Raw genomic sequence first — 20,224 nt, 5'->3', positions numbered from 1 at the left:
GGGCATGCCCCATCCCTAGGCTGAGTCCGGTCCGGGACCAACTAACTAGAACTAATACCAATGGTAAATACTAAACCAGGGGTTGGCAACCTTTCAGAAGTGGTGTGCCGAATCTTCATTTATTCACTCTAATTTAAGGTTTCGCATGCCAGTAATACATTTTAACATTTTTAGAAGGTTTCTCTCGCTAAGTCTATATTATATAACTAAGCTATTGTTGTCTGTAAAGTAAACAAGGTTTTTAAAATATTTAAGAAGCTTCATTTAAAATTAAATTAAAATGCAGATCTTATCAGTTTAGTGCAGTGGTTCTTAACCTGGGGTGCATGCACCCCCTGGGGGTGCGAGACATGCGAGATTTTTTTAGAAGCTGGGGGTGGCTGCAGAGGCCTGGGCTGGCTGCCGGTACCCCAGGCCGGCAGCGGGTTGAGCAGGGCCGGAGGCCTGGACCCCGGCTGGTAGGGGGGCCGGGCAGCTGGAACCCCAGACCAGCAGCGAGGTGAGCGGGGCCGGCGGCTGGTATCCCAGGCTGGCAAGCAGGCTGAGCAGGACTGATGGCCGGGACCCTGGCTGGCAAGGGGCCGGTGGCCGGAACCCCAGAGCGTCAGCAGGCTGAGTGGGGTTCTGTCGGCTCCTGCCAGCTGGGGTCCCAGCTGCTGCCCCCGCTCAGCCTGCTGCCAGCCGGGGGTTCCGTTCACCCAGGCCGGCAGCGGGCTGAGTGGGGCCGGCAGCCAGGACCCCGGCTGGCAAGGGGCCGGCGTCCGGAACTCCAGACCGTCAGCTGGCTGAGCGGGGCCAGTGGACTGAACCCCAGACTGGCAGCCAGTGAACCGCTGCCGATCTGGGGTTCTGTCTGCTACCCCGCTCAGCCCACTGCCAAAATACAACTATTTTACGAAGAAACAATCGTGAGACACACTGAACTAAGCGAAAGCTAGCCGAAGCAGCAGAAGTTCCAGCACCATCACTGGCGGCAAGAAGGAACGGAGGGTGGAGGGAGCCAGTGGTGCCCCTTATACCGTGCCAGGTGGGCACCAATCCAGAGGGCACCAGAACCGGTCCCCTACGGATACTGCTAAGGGAAAAGCTTCTGGCACCGGTGCATGTGGCGAGCACACACACCTAATATGGAATGGACATGAGCAAGCACTCGAAGAAGAATCTTCTGTTTCAAATGCAGTTGGCTTGGCAATTACCCCTTGGCCAGTCTAGATAGGGGGAAATCTGCGGCTAAGGGAACAAGCATTAGCAGCAGCATCTGGGTCACAGCTGGCATGTCAATATCCCCCTCTGAGAGGTGCCTTCAGCAGTTCAAAAACTGCAACTGAAATGTCCTCTACTGTCATGCAGATGTTCTGCCTATTTTGGGACACAGGCAGAGCATGAGGTAGAGAAGGTCATGCAGATGCTCTGCCTGTGTCCCAAAACAGGACAGAACAAGAGGTAGAGAAGTTCTTCCACTCTGTCAGGGTCTGTATTGTCTCTGGCTGCTGGGAACACATGGACCCAAAATGGCTCAGCTGGATGTATTAGTGAACTAAAATCAACCAAAACGCTTCCGGTCAACCACCATAGGACACAGACAATTCTCCCACAATCTGCTATGAAACAACTGTCAGTTGGCAAGGACACTAGGAATTCTGGGATATGATAGTATACATCCGCAGAAGCTGAAGCTCTGACTTGGGTCTGCATATTACAGTATGGATGCAGCAGCATGATTGTGAAGCCCAGGTTTCCACTGCACTGTGGATAACTCAAGCATGGGCTTGGAAACATCAAATCCACAAGCCCGGGTCCCACAGATCTGGGCTTAGTGTGCAGTGCAGGTGCACATTAGGAGACCAGGGTCCTCTCATGCTCTACCACAGACTTCCTAGGATGAATGTAGGCATTGCTTACACCATCATTTTTGGATGCAACAATCCTGAGGTGTGTGTAGAGAATGCTTCTCCCCCACCCCGTGAGATTTAATATACAATGCTTAATCTCATCAACACATTAAATTTGTTTGATACCAATCAGATTTACTGGATAACATAAATCAGGAGAGACAACAGGGGACTGTTTTCATAAGCTATAGTCCAGAGGCCACACTTGGTTACAGAGTTATCTGCAGACAAAGTTAACCGAAGCACTTCATTAGATTTTACTAAAAATGTTAGTAAAATGTAATTGACTGCTCTAGATAATGGTCCATTACTTAAGTAGTTATGTACTTTCTCATGGACATGATGTTTCCAGAAGCACCTAGGACTTATTGCTAAAAGTTACATAAAATCTAACATTTGAGGCTCCTTACTCTGGCAGAGATCATGCCTGTTCAGATCCATGCATGGAGGGGGCTCTCCACATTCAAGTCTTCCCTATGCAGTGTGATAGCGAAGCTCTCCATAGCCTCACAGCATTGTGCCCACCCCTTCTGGACCCTGTGGAGGGCTGTCAGTGTAGTCCAAAAGGGAAGTTAAGAATGGACAGGAGCAGTACTGGCGTAAAGGATGCACATCAGCCTCCCACTGGCCACACAGAAAAAATAAACTTCAAAAGTTAGTACAGCTCCAGCCTACAGTAATTTTTTAACATTATCACAATGCTCCTGTGTATGGAAGGCTATTGAGAGCCAGAGCAGCAGCCGGTGTAGATGGCCCCAGATTTCCAGGAATCCTCCAGTTTTGAGAGTGGTAATGATGAGGAATCTTCAAAAGGATATCTTCACAGATCCCCAAGTAGGAAGTCCCTTGATGGATTTTGCTGCAGGAGGAGAAAATTCAGGCCTTTGCTTGTTCAATTTCACCCACAGGGTAGGGAATGCACAAGTGGCTTTTCTGACATAGATGCCTCTTTTCTATATGAATTAATGATAAAAGCAATGTAGCAAACACATGCAGTAAAGATCAACTGTAGGGGTAGCAGTTAAATGGAAACAAAAGAAAAGGGAAGAATGCAGGAAGAGAGCAAGGAGGAAGCAGGAGAAAAACACATGCAGAAGAAAACATCCAATACCATTCAGTATGGTAGGCTTAAAAAAAAATAAAAATCGTTTGACGTTTTGGACAGGATCCTGTTCCCAATCCTTCTCTGGCCTGTAACTATTTATTTTTTCCTTCTCTCTCAACCTCCTTTGAAGGCACATCTGTCAGATTTTTTGGCCCTTGAGCTAGCAAGCCCTGCTGTGTACTGCAAAGATTCAATATTTCCCATTACACTGTACTTGTAAACTACAGTAAGTGCTCACATAATGGAAAATACACTTTTTTAAAAGAATCATTACAGAAATACAATTGAACAAATGAAGTATGGAATACGTGAATATTCTAAAAAAGAAAAATGGATTAAATAGAATTACAGTAAGAGTAGGAAGTTAAGGTACAGATTTTCAAGAGTAGTTGCACAACTGCATATACAATCATCGTATTTACATGCACAGATCTGTTAACTCTGTGCACATAGGTATATTTGCACTTACAATTGCCTGATGAGCAACTGGATGACTAACTTTTGTAAAATCTGGCCCTAAGTAATATATCTATCTATATATATGCGCAACTCAAAGAGATTACTATAGAATAAATCCAGCACTTACTAAAATGCATCTGTCAGAAGAATTTCTAGACTCTCCGTTCATTAATGGCCTGGTTTTCAAAGATGCTTAGCACCAACAGCTTCCGTGGGTGGTCAGCACTCCTAATAATCAGGCCATAGTTTGCAAAATACAAAATAGATACCCCCAATATTAAACTAGGACTGCCTCCAAATACAGTAAATATTATTGCAGAAGTGAAAACAAGGATGTACTGTGTCCTGAAGAAATGTAGAACTTGGGATAAATGCTGTTAAGAATGACTTGTAATCCTATAATTAGAACAAGTGGGAATCCAGATATCATCTACAATCACAGCTCATCTTGTTACCCAAACTGACGTGTGGTGATCAGAACAAGAGGCAAGATCAATGATGATTAGCTATTTTTATAGGGCAAAATTTTACCTCATACACCTTAAAATCCTAGTTATGTTGACATCAGCAAGGGAAGGCAACCCTACTCATTCAACTCTATTGTAATTCATCACCTTTTTTATTCTCTTTTGCAACTTAGGAAAGTAATAGTCATCTCTCTCTGTAAGCAGTGTAATAACTGGATACCTTTGGATTAAAATGATAAATTTTGAGGGGAGTGTATATGCTGTGTATGCCTGGGTGCTATATGTGCCTGTGTATCCCTCTTTTACCTGTATGTTTTAAGCAAATATTTGATGCAAAAAACCAAAAGCCAACAATATAATATATGTAAACAATATATCTTAAGGTAAAGAAAAGAAAATGCTGAAAAAGCTATTCTGACTAACATAAAGCTAAATATCTCTGGCAAAAGAGTAAAGAACTAAATAAAGAGACAAAAGCAACCAGAACACGGTGTATTAAGGAACAACAATTTGAAAGTCACAATTCTACCTGAAAAACTGTCACACTATTTTTTATAAATGACACTGAAAGACACTTTTTCTTGTCTTTCAGTTTACTATATTCATTTTATAGCACTTCATAAATAAGCATTTTACTGTCACTCCCATATAGAGTGGTTTCTAGTGTTTGCGTGACTTTCACAAAGCAACGGAGGGGAGAGAAATACTTAATAGTAAAATTCTTAAAAGGACATCTATTTAAAATCTGTAGTCATTTCGAAAAAAAAAAGTTACGTTGTTTCAAGTACTACATCTGTCCTCCTGAAAATTTTTGCCACACATGTAGTACTTGAAACTTAATTTTTTAAATTCAATTTGACTACAGATTAAATAGGTGATGTCCTTTAAGAATGTGAATAGGTTGTACTTACAAGGATTCACACTGTATTACAAGGAGGCAAAGACAGTAGTCTAAATCCTGCTCATATTTACACCCATGGAACTCCATCTAAGACTATCACACATTTCTCATGTACTTAAAGGGTAAGTGAGGAAAAAGCAGGTGGAAGACTGATAAAGAGCAGAACCAAAGCTAGATAGAAAATTTTGTCTGTAAACAGCATGATAATAGGATTTGTGCTCAATCACATAACATTCAAGAGACAGCTTACTTTTATCACTCAAATATTTTGAAGTTTACAGCAGTTACCAAAAAGTCAGTGTACATTACGTGAATATACCCATAATCTTGCATGAAGTTAAACATCCAACACATAGTACACCACACTGTTTTTAGACATCTGTCTTTGGCAAAAGAAAGCTCAACCCAGATGCAACCTCTGCTTTCTAGTGCAATCCTGGCTCTACAGTCTAGTTTCAAATTGGCTGCTGGGCTGACAGAAGCACAAAGAGGTAAAGCGAAGTCTCACAAGGTGAAACGCATATTCTTTATTAAAAACTCAAGTAAAAACACTTTGAGCAGGGGAAACTACATGGGGTTGGAGAGGAAAAACTTCTACAGCACACCTTCAAACCTTAGGAAGCATGTAGGGCACCATCAGTCACTTTGCATCTGCTACTACAGATAGAGAGCAAGTCTGCACAATTTATACATCTATTAGCAATACCTTCACTCCCTGCCAACACGCAAACACCCCGATGACTGAAGAGTGGGTCACCAGAAACGTACATCATGATGGGGTCTGCAGCATTCTCATGCATGTCAACACCACTTCATCCGTACAGGGGGAAAAAATGGATTTGGGGCTTTTCACAGTCAAAGAGTGGGGGAGAGAGGGTGGATAGAATAGGAGGAAGTAAGGGATAAAAGCATTTCACTCAGAGTAAATAACTCAATCTAGACTCAAAGCCAGAATATTCCTGCGTTCCATCTCTTGCACTGGCCACTGAATCACATGGCCATCTTTAGAAGCTTCTTTTTTAAACCAAATACTTTGTTTGTGTTTTTTTAAAATGCAGACTTGGGAAAACATATGCAGAAGTCAGATCAATAAAATAATCTGGACTGAAAGAAACTCTTCACACACGCTAAGCCATACAATAAACATGAATAGATCTGTTGATATAAGTTGTCTTCAAATCAAGTATGAACAAATCTTACTTTATGAACATTAAAAATTTTAGAACTCCCACTTGTCTCTTACCCATCATTATATTAATTGTCTAAGATGCATTTGCAGCATGAAGAGAAAAACAAAAATATTGGTTATGAAATGGGAAAACAAAATACAACTTGTACTGAAGTAAAAAACAAAAATAAAATATATTTCAATATGAACAAGAAATCGCATGTATACTTTTTGTCTTCAGCTTTGTCAGACCGACCTGATTTTCAGATAAGTCTTAATGATATGAAACATGCAAGAACAAAAGAACAATTTTTAAACTGACATAGAAGAAAAAAGGTACCTTTATGAAAAAGTTATTAAATGTACTGAAGCACTAACCTGCATGAACACAAAACATATATAGCTATCAAAAGAAATCAAAATGTGGATTTAAAAATAATGGAAGTTTCAAAGAAAAAATGAAGTTAAAAATCTTTGCTTCTAGCATTTATGCTTGCTTTACTCTCTGTTTAAACATAAAGGAAAACGGCCATAAATACTTATCTTTATTCACTACTCACCTTAGGTGAACACTGTATATGTGGTTCTCCTTCAGGCTTTAATCCAATTATCTAAAGAAAGGGTAATATCTCCATAAACAGCTATTTTTCTGTGGGAGTTGTACAAAGCTGATTTTTAAAAAACATATTAAATGTATGGGAGACATTTGATGTGCATTTACACTTTGACTATGACATTAAAATGGTATTACAGGTTTCCCTGGGTATCGTGGTAGGATTTCTCTATTAAATGTGTTCAGTTGACAAGCAACTAAGTCTCCAGATTCCAGGTCTACAGCCCTAGTAAAAGGGCATAAAAACTGGGTTCTTTCCAACTCAGGCATTGTTACCAACAAAATCGCTGAGGTTAGCTCAGACCTTCAGTTACAGCTGTGTAGTTTCATTTCCTTCAGGAGGCTTGCACATGTGTTATTAATTAGACCTTAGTTAAAAAAAACTTTGTTGATGCACAAGACTAGAATAAAATCCATTGTTCACTCTTTAGTTACATTGCTTCTGAAGCGCATAAAGAGGAATGAAAATAGCAAAAACCCCACAAACGTGTTTTCTCACTATAGTAAGCAAATATGACTAAATACACATAGGGACCAAACCTGGTGAGTAAGAAGGTACCATTCTGACAGAGTCCCATGGACTAGAACCATACTAAGATCTAAAGTGTTGATGAACTACTCCTCAAAATGGTTTCACTAGCCACAGCCAGTAGCAGTTCACTATTCCAAATTAAGCATGTAACATTAATGGCTGAATCTAGGTGGTATGTCCAGGCAACATATCATGTAACTTGCAGTCAGCTAACCAAGAGTGAAATATTTTATCACCACCACCCTGCAATATCATTTTCAACACAACAGTTTTCAAAAGTTAAAGCAAGCACATTACATTCTGGTTCATACTTGCAATCTGGAAATGTAAACAAACTTTACACTGAACTTTTTCTTTTACAAGGTAAGAGTAGCACCCTTATATTTAAAAGTGGGCTTCCAGGTGTTTTGATCCATGGAAACAAAGCCAATATTCTTAAGTATTAGAGATTTAAACAATTTGCCTCCTCTCCAACCCTAAAGAAAAATTGTTAGTTATTTCAGTAAGTTACATTGTTTCATAGAGCGAGAAATTGAAGGAAAAGCCAAGACAAATAATTGAGCCATTCTCTGGAATAAATTTTTATAAAGTTTTAGTTGGGAAACTAAGTTTTAAACTTAAGAAAACCAGAAAGAAAATTCTATGCACTTACTCTATTCATTTTCACAAGCACACATGGAGTTCCTTTAGCATAGCCAAAAGTGTCATCTTCCACTCCAGAACATGATCCAAGCATAGTGCGATTAAACTGACATGCCTGTTTAACAGCACGATCTTCATTCTGCTCAAACAGTTTTCCTGCGGTACATGCTATGTTTTTGGATTGTTTTGAATCATCATACGCTATAAAAAAACAACACAACAACATTTCTAAATCTATTGGTGTAACATACTCATGCAACCAATAAGCACACAACCCTACAGTAACAAACTACTTCTCAAGGTCCCTTATCTCTACATAAATTTTTAAAGTTTTCAGCTTGAAAATAAAATTAGTTATTTTCCCACTATACCTTTTCCTATTATGCAAGACAGTAAAAACTATTTGCAGGTATTTTTGTCTCCAACAGGTGGTGCTAGAAGTTTTATATTAATTAAATTACTGAGATGCCAAGTTAGTTCCCCCAGTTCTCTTTTCGCATAGATATGGCTCTAGAAACTGCCAAGCCTTTCCATTTCTCTAGAAATGAGGAGAGAGGTGTAAACTGAGCAGACGTAACATAAAATGGAAGGATGATCCAGTCTGGGGGAACGGACCTACAAAATCTGCATTAATTTTACTACAGGAGAAGAGTAATCAGAAGATATAAAATTCTTCCTAGGGGTTGACATTACTGCTATCAAAAACTTCAGTTCTACTACCCTTAACGAGGGCAGCACATAGCTCCTGGCAAAGACCAGATGTGTCAAGGAAGGCAGAAATTCACTTATAACCACAATCAAGGTAACCTGATTTGCTGAACTGTTGGAAACGAGACACCTTCCCCCAAAGCCCTCCTCTACTAGGTCCTTTCTCAATCATTGTGGACATCACCCTGCCTTCACACTCAGGTGTCATCTTTAACTCACATCTTCCTCTAGGTCTTCATCTCTTGCCAACTCTTTCTGCATATCATCTAAGATACCATATGACCTTTCTTATCCATCCAAAAAGTTAAAACTCTGGTCCATGTCTCCAACATCTCATATATCAATTACTGCAATACCTTTCCCAGGGCCTTGACAAATGCAGTCTTGCCCTGCTCATATCCATTTAGAATGCTGCTGAAAAGAACATCTTTCTAGCCCATTGCTTTGATCATGTTACTTCGCTCTTTGAATACCTCCTCTGGCTCCCCCTTCTATATTGCATCAACTATAACTGCTTGAATTTACTTTGAAGCCCCTTCTTGGCCAATCCCCATCCTATCTATCATCTCATTCATTATCAAGCAGTTGATGATCACCTCCAATCAGCCCATGATGCCAGCCTCCACTGCCCACTTGTTAAATTTTCAAACAAGTACTTTCATGCTCTCTTCCATATTGCCCCACACACTTGGGGAGGCACTCCCTGTAATCATAAGCAAAGCTACTTCATCACATACCTCCTAATCCCTCCTCAAAACTCTCCTTTGCTAGGACACCTACAAAAAACTTGATGATGTTTAGGTATGCAGAGACCACTGCCTATCATGCTGATCAACACTGTGTCCTTGTACTCCCCCTCTGTATCCATTTGTTGTTTCTTGTCTTATACTTCAACTGTAAGCTCCTTTGGGTAGGGACTGTCTTTTTGTTCTGTGTTTGTACAGCACCTAGCACAATGGGGTCCTGGTCCATGACTAGGGCTCCTAAGCGCTACAGACATATGAATAATAATCAAGGCCAATATACAAAATAGCTTGTCATGGGTCCAAATTCTGGGTGATATGAGCACTCCTGCCACAGAAGCTTAGAACCTTCTGGATAACAGCATTCACCCTATATTTGTGACCCTACATGACAATCTGGAGAGGTACAGTCTCAACCAGCACTTATCTCTTTTCATTGAAGGTTCTGTCTGGTAGAGCTACCCAGTGCAAGAGGCCACGAGGCCCATAACATAAGAACATAAGAAAGGCCGTACTGGGTCAGACCAAAGGTCCATCTAGCCCAGTATCTGTCTACCGACAGTGGCCAATGCCAGGTGCCCCAGAGGGAGTGAACCTAACAGGCAATGATCAAGTGATCTCTCTCCTGCCATCCATCTCCATCCTCTGACGAACAGAGGCTAGGGACACCATTCTTACCCATCCTGGCTAATAGCCATTTATGGACTTAGCCACCATGAATTTATCCAGTCCCCTTTTAAACATTGTTATAGTCCTAGCCTTCACAACCTCCTCAGGTAAGGAGTTCCACAAGTTGACTGTGCGCTGCATGAAGAAGAACTTCCTTTTATTTGTTTTAAACCTGCTGCCTATTAATTTCATTTGGTGACCCCTAGTTCTTGTATTATGGGAATAAGTAAATAACTTTTCCTTATCCACTTTCTCAACATCACTCATGATTTTATATACCTCTATCATGTCCCCCCTTAGTCTTCTCTTTTCCAAACTGAAGAGTCCTAGCCTCTTTAATCTTTCCTCATATGGGACCCTCTCTAAACCCTTAATCATTTTAGTTGCTCTTTTCTGAACCTTTTCTAGTGCTAGAATATCTTTTTTGAGGTGAGGAGACCACATCTGTACACAGTATTCGAGATGTGGGCGAACCATGGATTTATATAAGGGCAATAATATATTCTCAGTCTTATTCTCTATCCCCTTTTTAATGATTCCTAACATCCTGTTTGCTTTTTTGACCGCCTCTGCACACTGCGTGGACATCTTTAGAGAACTATCCACGATGACGCCAAGATCTTTTTCCTGACTCGTTGTAGCTAAATTAGCCCCCATCATGTTGTATGTATAGTTGGGGTTATTTTTTCCAATGTGCATTACTTTACATTTATCCACATTAAATTTCATTTGCCATTTTGTTGCCCAATCACTTAGTTTTGTGAGATCTTTTTGAAGTTCTTCACAATCTGCTTTGGTCTTAACTATCTTGAGTAGTTTAGTATCATCTGCAAACTTTGCCACCTCACTGTTTACCCCTTTCTCCAGATCATTTATGAATAAATTGAATAGGATAGGTCCTAGGACTGACCCTTGGGGAACACCACTAGTTACCCCTCTCCATTCTGAGAATTTACCATTAATTCCTACCCTTTGTTCCCTGTCCTTTAACCAGTTCTCAATCCATGAAAGGACCTTCCCTTTTATCCCATGACAGGCCCAACAGTCTAAGGCAGAATATCTTGCAGTCATTTGGAAGTCTTGACCCAAGCTTAAGAATAATTTAAAACTTATTATGAAATTGTTCTTATGGAAGATGTACAATCATTAAATCTAGAGTTCAGAGTTATACATATGAACTCCAACACCTGTATCATTGTGGAAGTGGACTTTGGAGGCTTGGAGTGAATACTTAAGCCCAAAGTCTAGAACAGCTGTCAAACTGTCTTGACTTTTGAGTGCTGAGTGTACCCTTTAAGATGACTGGTCCTTTGCTTAGCCAGTAGTCGAGATACAGGTACACATGAATATCTAGCCTTCTAGAAGGGGCAAGAAATCGTATTTTGTAACAAAGATCTGGCAGGAAGGTGCCTTTACTCTGCTTTCTTAGAGAAACTCCTACTCTTCTGGGACCCTGATTGCTGAGCTCACATTGCTCCAAAACGTGGGATAACGTGATTTTAGTCAATTAGGCAATAACGTGCCATCGCTGGTAAAATGAGGGTCCGGCTGGAGAATCTTGCCTGTATGCTCGGGGTTCTACTGATCGCCATATTTGGGGTCGGGAAGGAATTTTCCTCCAGGGTAGATTGGCAGAGGCCCTGGAGGTTTTTCGCCTTCCTCCGCAGCATGGGGCAGGGGTCGCAAGCTGGAGGATTCTCTGCGACTTGAAGTCTTTAAATCACGATCTGGAGACTTCAACAGCTGAGTTAAGGGAAAGTGGGTGGGTCAGCTTTTGTGGCCTGCATCATGCGGGAGGTCAGACTAGATGACCATAATGGTCCCTTCTGACCTTAAAGTCTATGAGTAAAAGGCTACGGGGCTCATAAGGATAAAGTGGTGTGATCCGTTAGAAAGTTCATATACTAGATTTCAAAGAGGGGCTATTAAGCAGCCTTGGTCCCTAAACAATCGTCAAGATGTGGACTGCATTTTAAGACGTTGAGAACCCCAGCTATAGGTCACTAAATTGGATTTGGTTCTCTTCCTGTTAGCTATTTGTCCAATTTTGGTGGTGCTCACAAATTTGATCACAGCTGCATTTATTGCTAAAACCATAGAAAGCAAATGTGCAAAGTAAATTGAAAAAACAGGTTTTTTTTGTTGTTTTTTTAAATTTAGATGCTATGAGTTTTGGAAACCCTAGCACAACTAGCAGCAAGTATCAGTCTTTGAAGATATACATTCTTCACCATTATCACAGAAACAGCTCTTTAAACCAAACCATTCTATGGCAGTGTGCATATTCAAGCTGAGACGCACTAGACTTGGGAATGTTTTAATTTTATGTGAACTAAATGCTAGAACTACTGTACAATCATTTTTTATTTAAATTGAGAGTATTCAAGTACACAACTAAGATGACAAATTCAAAAGTCACCATCTAAAATGGCATTCTTGTTGGTAGTCTCAGCACAATAAAGGATTCAATGAGAAGAATGAACAACTTTTTCACCCTGTAAATACTCCCTCCAGGACAGGATTCAGGCAGATTGGGGGGATAGCAGAGGGGCAGCTTAACAACTGTAGCACAGGTGGCAGCAGTGTAAATGGGTAAGTAGAGAACTTAAGACAATAGGGTTGCTGATCTGTCACCTGTCTCAAGTTCACCTAAAAACCCACCAAAGTAGGCAACAGGTAAGCAGTGCATTGGTAGTAAAATACCCTGGCTTGCTGGGGACAGATGTTACACCAAAATGCAGGAGTATGTCAACTTTTTTCAATACACTTCTAAAAATATCTTTAAAAGGTTAAACATTTCTTAAGCAAAATGGTGAAAAAGTTTAAATTTCCCTAACTTTACAAGATCGGCTGCTTCATGGAAACAGGTGACAGTGCTAATAAGAATAAATAGTCACTAAACAAAATAAAAGATATATACCTCTACTAGCCAGAGTGGTCTCATTATATAGAGAGTTAAACAGAACATGAAAGTGAAATTAAATTGTTTGAATCATAAATTATCTACAGGCGTATAGTATGCTACACGTTAACTACGAGATTAAAAGTTTTCCCCCATACTTCTACTATGTTATTCCAACTCAGTAAACCTTGATGCTCCCATATGACCTCCTCCTACAAAGATCTTTTAACTCTTTCCTACGCAGCCCCAGGCCAGCACTATCTCCTCGTGTACCATACTACTTCAATTTCTTCCACCAATTCTCTCTTGAAAATTCACTTTGTTTAGTGCTCAAGGATTGCACCATCTAATGATACTGGAATACTATGAACATCCAGTGTACGCCAGGGGTCACATTAGATCAAATGTTGACATTCAAAGAACAGATAAAAAACGTGAACTCCAGGAATTGTGTACTCCAGAAACTGACCCCAAAACACTGACCAGCCAGACTGCCCGTGTGTTACTCAACTGCAGAGTACAGTGCCCCAGTAAGATGTTCAAGCCAGGCACACGACATTGATACTGAACTCCATTAATCCTGTAGGATAATCACTGGGACTTTGAAATCGATTCCCATACTATCACTATACTACCTCTGGGGGATTGCACCACTATCAGTGAAGTGGGATGCCTTCAGTAAAAAGAAGACAAAAAACAGGTGCATTGTACAAGACATCCACTGCAAGGATAGATTCCACCATCCAAGAGGTAGAAACCCAGAAAGACCTTTGCCTCTGAAAATCTCTTACCACAAAATACTTTGTAGTCTTCAATGGGGGTAACAAAATAGCTGGATATGTGTATGATCTTGGAAAAACGGGTTCCTTCAGAACAAACTCCCACAGGCACTGACCTTGAATTAGTACACTAGCATAATCTAAATCGAATGAGAGGTGGAGTGGCAAAGGCTGGTGAGAATCTGAGGGGGAGACTGGGACTGAGAACCAACAGGGTAGGGAGGAGCATGTGAAGACCAACTGGACAAGGATCTGGGGCGTAGGGAGGAACATTGGCATTGACTGAGCAGAGAATGCGACAAGGAACTGGAGGAAGAGGGAGGAAGAGACAGAGGACACAGAGATTGGATGAGGCATCCATGAAGGGATAACAGAACTGGGAGCCAGTGAGAACAGGGAAACGTGGGTGGGGGCAACTGGAGGTCTGAGTTGGGGAGAGTGACAGATCAAAAGAGGGGACAGGAATGAGGAGAGTGGAATTGGTTGGGCAAGAAGAATGGGACTGGGACAAGGAGCCAGGGGTTGGGAAGAAAAACTTGGGACAAAGACAGGTTAGCAGGGACCCCTGCCTGATTCAATGCACAGGTTGGATCTGCTTTGGGGATGAATTAAGGTTGTAGAGTAAAGGAGACTTATGTGTAGGATGCCTGCTTCATTTACTGCAGCAGTTGGAAGGTGGTTAGTGAATCTGGCAGAGGACTGCGGGAAGGGAAAGGATGGTGTCCTGGTAAATGCTGCCCTGGAGAACTGGATCCTATCCTTGCCTCTGTCGCAGGAATTCCTATGTGATGCTATACAAGTGGCTTAAACCAAACTTTTTAAAGGTGGTAACTCATTGTATTCCTCATTTGCTGGGTAATGAGATGTCGGGGTCTGATTTGTGGAAGTCCTGAGCACTCTCATCTCCAACTGACATCAGTGGAAGCTGTGCTTGAATACATGAAGTGCCATATAAAGCTAAGTACTCTGAAAAATCAGGTTCTAGGTTTCTCAGATCGGACACCCAAAACTAGTAGATACCTTTAATTTCAATCTCTCTGCACCTGCATTCCCCATCTGTACAATGGGAATAATAATATCCCCTCATCCCACAGGAGTCGTGAAAATAAATTCATTAATGTTTGAGAAACAATCATACTATAGCGGTGAGCTCCTGGAGAAGCCCTGAGGCAAATTAATAATTCAGTCTTCAGAACAGGGTTTGACTAGTGTGCAGTAAATAAGGCATGAGCTACACATTGAAAAACAGGGAGAACACACAATATTGAATAGCCTTATTAATTGAGCACCTTTCATTCTGTGCACTGAATAAGGAGCCCCGTGGAAAAATTAGCACGTGATCATGTAATAAAAGACAATCGTGGTACCTATGCACAAAGGGGCCGAATTAAGATTGTACAAACAACTTTAATTCTGGCACTTCCTAGCTTTTGAGTGCTTGACTTGGAAACCTTAATAACATTATTTTAGCTTAGTTTTTCTTCGTAACATATAAAAACAGAAACCAACATATTATACAAATAACTTTGCTATTCATTTATCTACTCTTTGTCTGATATAATCTTTTCCCACATACTAACTTCAATTGTAATCTCTTTTGTCATGTTTTATAAACCTGTAAAATACCATGCACCATTATGACATTATATATAAAAAGTAAATAATACTATTTTATTGTCTGCATGCAAGTTTATTTCTTTAACCAATTTAATGTCTCTCTTAACTATGCTTGTGGCAGGAGGACCCAATTCCTTCCTCAGCTATCCAAGCACACTACCTATTGACTTCAGCGAAGGTTGCACAGCTGTAAATCATGGTAGACTTTGATCAAACATTTAACTCTGGATCTTGTTGTATTTATTTAAGGAATGAAAAGCAGAATATATACATTTTACTGATCTGTAGAAGTCTTTCTGTTCAGAATGGCCATAGTTAAAAGTACATTAGCAAATCTAGCGAACACTGTAACAAATCAGTATACAATTTAGAGCAGTGGTCCCCAAACTTTTTCTGTCACTCCCCCCTTACCCGTAATGGAACCTGTCCGCACTGCCCAGGAGCCGCAATTGGAACTGTGGTCGGGGCCCGAGAGCAGAGCTGGGGGCACAGCAGAGCTGGGGGGCCCTGCCACCCTACCCCCCCAAACATTTCTCCACACCCCTCTATGGGGGTGCACCCCACGGTTTTGGGACCTTTGATATAGTTAATAAATGTTAAATTCTACAGAATTTTCCCTAAAGGAAACCAGCTGAATGTATTTATAGCTACAGCCTGTCCAAACACTGTAATTAAGTTTAATTAAACTACTCGTAATGTAAAAAACATTCTACTTACACTTTAGAAATTGTTTAAGGGTAGAAACATATTCTACATATGACCTGGAGTCAGACTTGTTAAAATAAAATTCCAATGCAGTGACTGGCTTTGGTGAAATCATAAGTCCTTTTAAAGACAAACAAAAAGTAAAAGTCAGATATTAAACAACTCTTTTCATCCCCACCCTCATTTCTCAGAAAGACATTTTTCAAATTGTAAATAGACTATCTAGTATGGAATTTCAGCATTATTCTTATACTGAACAACCATATTTTGAGGGTAGATTTTTTAAATCAATTTTCAAATCTAAATTACAGTCTAAATAAAGTTACGATTTAAGTGCAAGCTATAATAATTAGAATTAGGGTGACCAGATGAGAGGAAGAAAATATCGGGACACATGGGGGGGAGGGGGGGTGTCCCGCCACTGGAGGGAAAAAAAAAAAAAAGCTGCCAGCAGAGCGAAATATCGGGACGCACCCAAGAACGGTTGGGACGCGGGACAAATACCTAAATATCGGGAATGTCCCGATTTTATCGAGACGTCTGGTCACCCTAATTAGAATTCATAATAATCAAAACCCACATGATTGAGAATAGAAAAATTAGCTAATCACCTGCAGTTTTAAAGTATTTTACTGATTACAGTTTTACTTTGTACTTTCCATATTCCTCAAAATTATACCAAGGCTTCTTTCTTTAAAAAGAACATTTTAATTTTTAGACTAGTATTGGACAGCTTCCATACCTTCAGTTTACTTACTCAGTATTTTTACATACTCTTAGGTCCATTATAAATTTGTTACATAATGGAGATACTTCTGTATCTCCCGTGCATACTTTTGAAACCTACTAATTTTAAAGAAGTGGTTTATAAAGCCAAACATGCCTTACATAGTAAAACTGGAGGCTATTATAATTTTAATTTCAGGGTGACCCACAGAGAACAAAAGAGGACTTGCACCTTTTAAGAAAAAAAAAAAAGGAAAAAAAAAAAGAATACAAACTTCTTTATAAAGTATACAGATGGCCTGAAAGGTCCCCTAACCAAAAACAAAACCACATTGATTGTTCTTTTCACCCTTCTTCCCCACACACCAGAAGTTCAGATTATGTCTACCTATGAAGACTGTAGGCAGCAGCAAAACTAGTAGGATGAGATAGCAAGCACTGAAGAAACAAAACTTGATCTACTGAGGATACAATTATTTGCATAGTTTAAAACGATTGGTTAACCTATATAACTAGAAAAGAAAAACCTTATAGAAAAAAATTGTTTTTGTTAGGGGTATAATATCTACCCACTCCACATCTTCAATTAACATCTGAAAAAGGCCACCAAACATCTTTTGGTAAACCCGGGAAGACTAGACACATAACATTCTTGATATTTCCAAGTTGAAATATAAACAAGATTTTTTCCCCTTCCAAAAAAAAAAAAAAAAAAAAAAGGGGGGGGGGGAAGAGGGGGCTGTGGATGCACTTCTCAGGCCTTCTTTATACATCATAAAAAGGAAAAGGAAGTAACAAAATCAGTTTTCCCCTCTCTGTAGGCCACTTTTAATACATTTATTATTTAAATATATATAAAGATAAACTTATCAGAAAGCATATGGAAAGTACAGCTACATAGACCAAATCTATCAGTGATCCACTGCAAGCCGCACGTGAAGACACAGAAAATGGTGCCTTTTTTTTTATTATTATTATTAAATAGGGAAACAATTTAGACAAATTAGAAGTTTTTGGAGAAGGAATGAGTTCCAGAGGCTAACATTTTATATATGCCTTTTAAAAACGCACTTCTTGACTCATTCACCTTTTCTGTGGTGTTCACAAAAGCACAGGTTCTCCCTCTCACCCCAGCAGCAGTTAGTTAAGTCTTGCCCTGGGAAATAGTTATCTAAATGCCAGTATGACAGTCTGATACATGACACTACAAACCCCATTTTGCTTGATGAATGCCATTTTGACAGTCAACTGCACTGTACCTTCACTGTTGCCTTTTAACCTCCATACTGAACTGGGATTCCATGAGGTGTCAGCAGAGGGCTAACAATGGAGAGCAATCAAGAGTCATTAACCTGGAGGGGATTCCATTCAAATGGACACTCCCTAGGACAATAAGCTAGCTGCACCCCAGAACCACCAGTTATCCCAGACGGGGCTGTAACTAAGCAATGTGTCACCCGACAGGAACTTGAAACCACTGGGGGGAGGAGGAGTCACCTGACAGACGGCACTTGAAACTTTATACAAAGGAGGCTCTTTCAATTTTCAAACTAGCCATTTCAAGAAGAGAGACCAGTACAAGGCGGAAAGGAGAATGAGCAGAGGAGCATGTAGGGACCCTGGAAGGATTGACCAAACTCAAAGGGCTCTGTGTATACGTTTTGGTTGTTTTCTCATAGATCTGTCTCTCTCCTATGCTTTGTCTGTGAGTAAAGTGTGTGATTGGCTTAGACATTCCTTTTTAAAGTCTGCGTTACTTGCTTTAACTGTCACATAGTCTCCAAAGGGTGAGACAGTAATCCAGAGGATCCACTGTATCAGAGGAACTCTGGGAGCATGTAACAAACTGGGGAGGCATACAGAGAACTAGCATTGGTTTCAGAATGGAGTCCCGTATCTTAGAAAGGGTTGCTATATCTGCACCCCAAGGGCATGCTCAGAAACCCAGAGCTTGAGAACGTGACTGGATTCTGTCAAGACTAGGGATGTAAATATCATTTTAAAAGTTAACTGTTTAAATGATTAAAATTATATCAGTTAACTGATTAAAGGGAGAGGGCCTGGGGTTGCTCCGGCCGGCCCGGGACTGGTGGTTAACGGTTAGGGTGGGTTAATGGTAAGACTAATACTTACCAGGTTAACCGTTTAATATTTTACATCCCTAGTCAAGACCCAGCCAGCCTAAGAGCATATGGGATCCAAGATTTGGGACTATTACAGCAGCCTGGTAAATATCCACAAGGGGAACTAATCAACGTTTTTAACAGCCAGATTTAATGATCTGATAGCACTTACAAATGGAAAAAGCCCAAATTCTTAAACTCATTTGTATTTGGTGAATACTATTACACCCCCACTGAACAATATAAATGAAATGTCAATTATAGAAATCAGACAATTTGATTTTTGTAACTAAATTTAAAAGAAGAATAAAAACCTTTGACCTATGTCATCCAGATTGTGTGCATGTTTTTTTTTTTTTTTTTTTTTTTTTTAATAAATTTAAGATTTATAGCCAGGACTATGACATGTTACACTGCAAGTAAAAACATGAAAGAGTTAAGTTGAAAATAAATTTCCAAGCATAAAGAGATAAACATTAAACAAGAACATGCAATATTACTGTAATCTTCAAATATGCATACACTATTCAGTACTTAATTTATAGAAAACTCAAATTAAAAATATTGTAAGTAGTAATCAAAGAACCAGAGTCTTTCTACCTTAAAGTTCTTTGGTTAACACACGTAAGAGCTGAGTTACAACCTTAAAAGAGACATTGCAAAAGGCATGGAGTACAACCACTTTTAAATTTATCTTCCTTCACACCTCCCCCAAGCAAATTCACAGCCTACATCAGGGGTCGGCAACCTCTAGCACGCGGCTCACCAGGGTAAGCACCCTGGTGGGCCGGGCCAGTTTGTTTACCTGCCACGTCCGCAGATTCGGCCGATCGCGGCTCCCACTAGCCGCAGTTCACCACTCCAGGCCAATGGGGACGGCGGGAAGCGGCACGGGCCGAGGGATGTGCTGGCCACTCCTTCCCGCCGTCCCCATTGGCCTGGAGCGGCGAACCATGGCCACTGTGGGGGCCGCGATCGGCCGAACCTGTGGATGCGGCAGGTAAACAAACTGGCCCAGCCTGCCAGGGTGCTTACCCTGGCGAGCCATGTGCCAGAGGTTGCCGACCCCTGCCCTACATGATACTGGAATTGTCAGAGCCACTGTGGAACTTCATCAGAGCATGGAACTGATTATATAGTAAAGGACCTAGGGAAGGAGGTCAGAAGTTGCTTTTTTGGTGAAGTTTCAGGATTTTTTTTATTTATTTTAACTATTTTATACACTGGAACTGAAGTCTTCAGCAGACTTTAGGACCATTTTAAAAGAAAGTAAGGGTAAAGATGTTAAGGTCAAGTTCTATTTGCAGGCAAATATCAGTAGTCTGAGTGCATATTACCTTTTAAAAACATTAGAAACCAAAGAAAAACAAAGTTAAGGTTGAACTTTCAAAGTCCCCAAACTACCTTACCTCTACCTCTCAGAGCAGTGTTCTAAGAAAAGCCGGGAACACATGCTAAATTTATCCAACAATA

General features: G+C 40.5%; 1 protein-coding gene across 1 annotated transcript in view; it reads right to left on the bottom strand.

The window, feature by feature from the left end:
* Positions 1–20,224, bottom strand: part of ATP1B3 (ATPase Na+/K+ transporting subunit beta 3) — a 63,911-nt gene that overhangs the window by 13,632 nt on the left and 30,055 nt on the right. Inside the window, exons 3-5 of the mRNA XM_065410575.1 lie at positions 15,915–16,022; positions 7,790–7,980; positions 6,553–6,603 (exon numbers count right to left, since the gene is read on the bottom strand). Coding sequence (XP_065266647.1) covers positions 6,553–6,603; positions 7,790–7,980; positions 15,915–16,022 — 350 coding nt within the window. The remainder of the gene's footprint in view (positions 1–6,552; positions 6,604–7,789; positions 7,981–15,914; positions 16,023–20,224) is intronic.

Source organism: Emys orbicularis, chromosome 9 (assembly GCF_028017835.1).
Source record: "Emys orbicularis isolate rEmyOrb1 chromosome 9, rEmyOrb1.hap1, whole genome shotgun sequence".
Lineage (NCBI taxonomy): Eukaryota > Metazoa > Chordata > Testudines > Emydidae > Emys > Emys orbicularis.
This window is presented reverse-complemented; position numbering and strand designations above follow the sequence as displayed.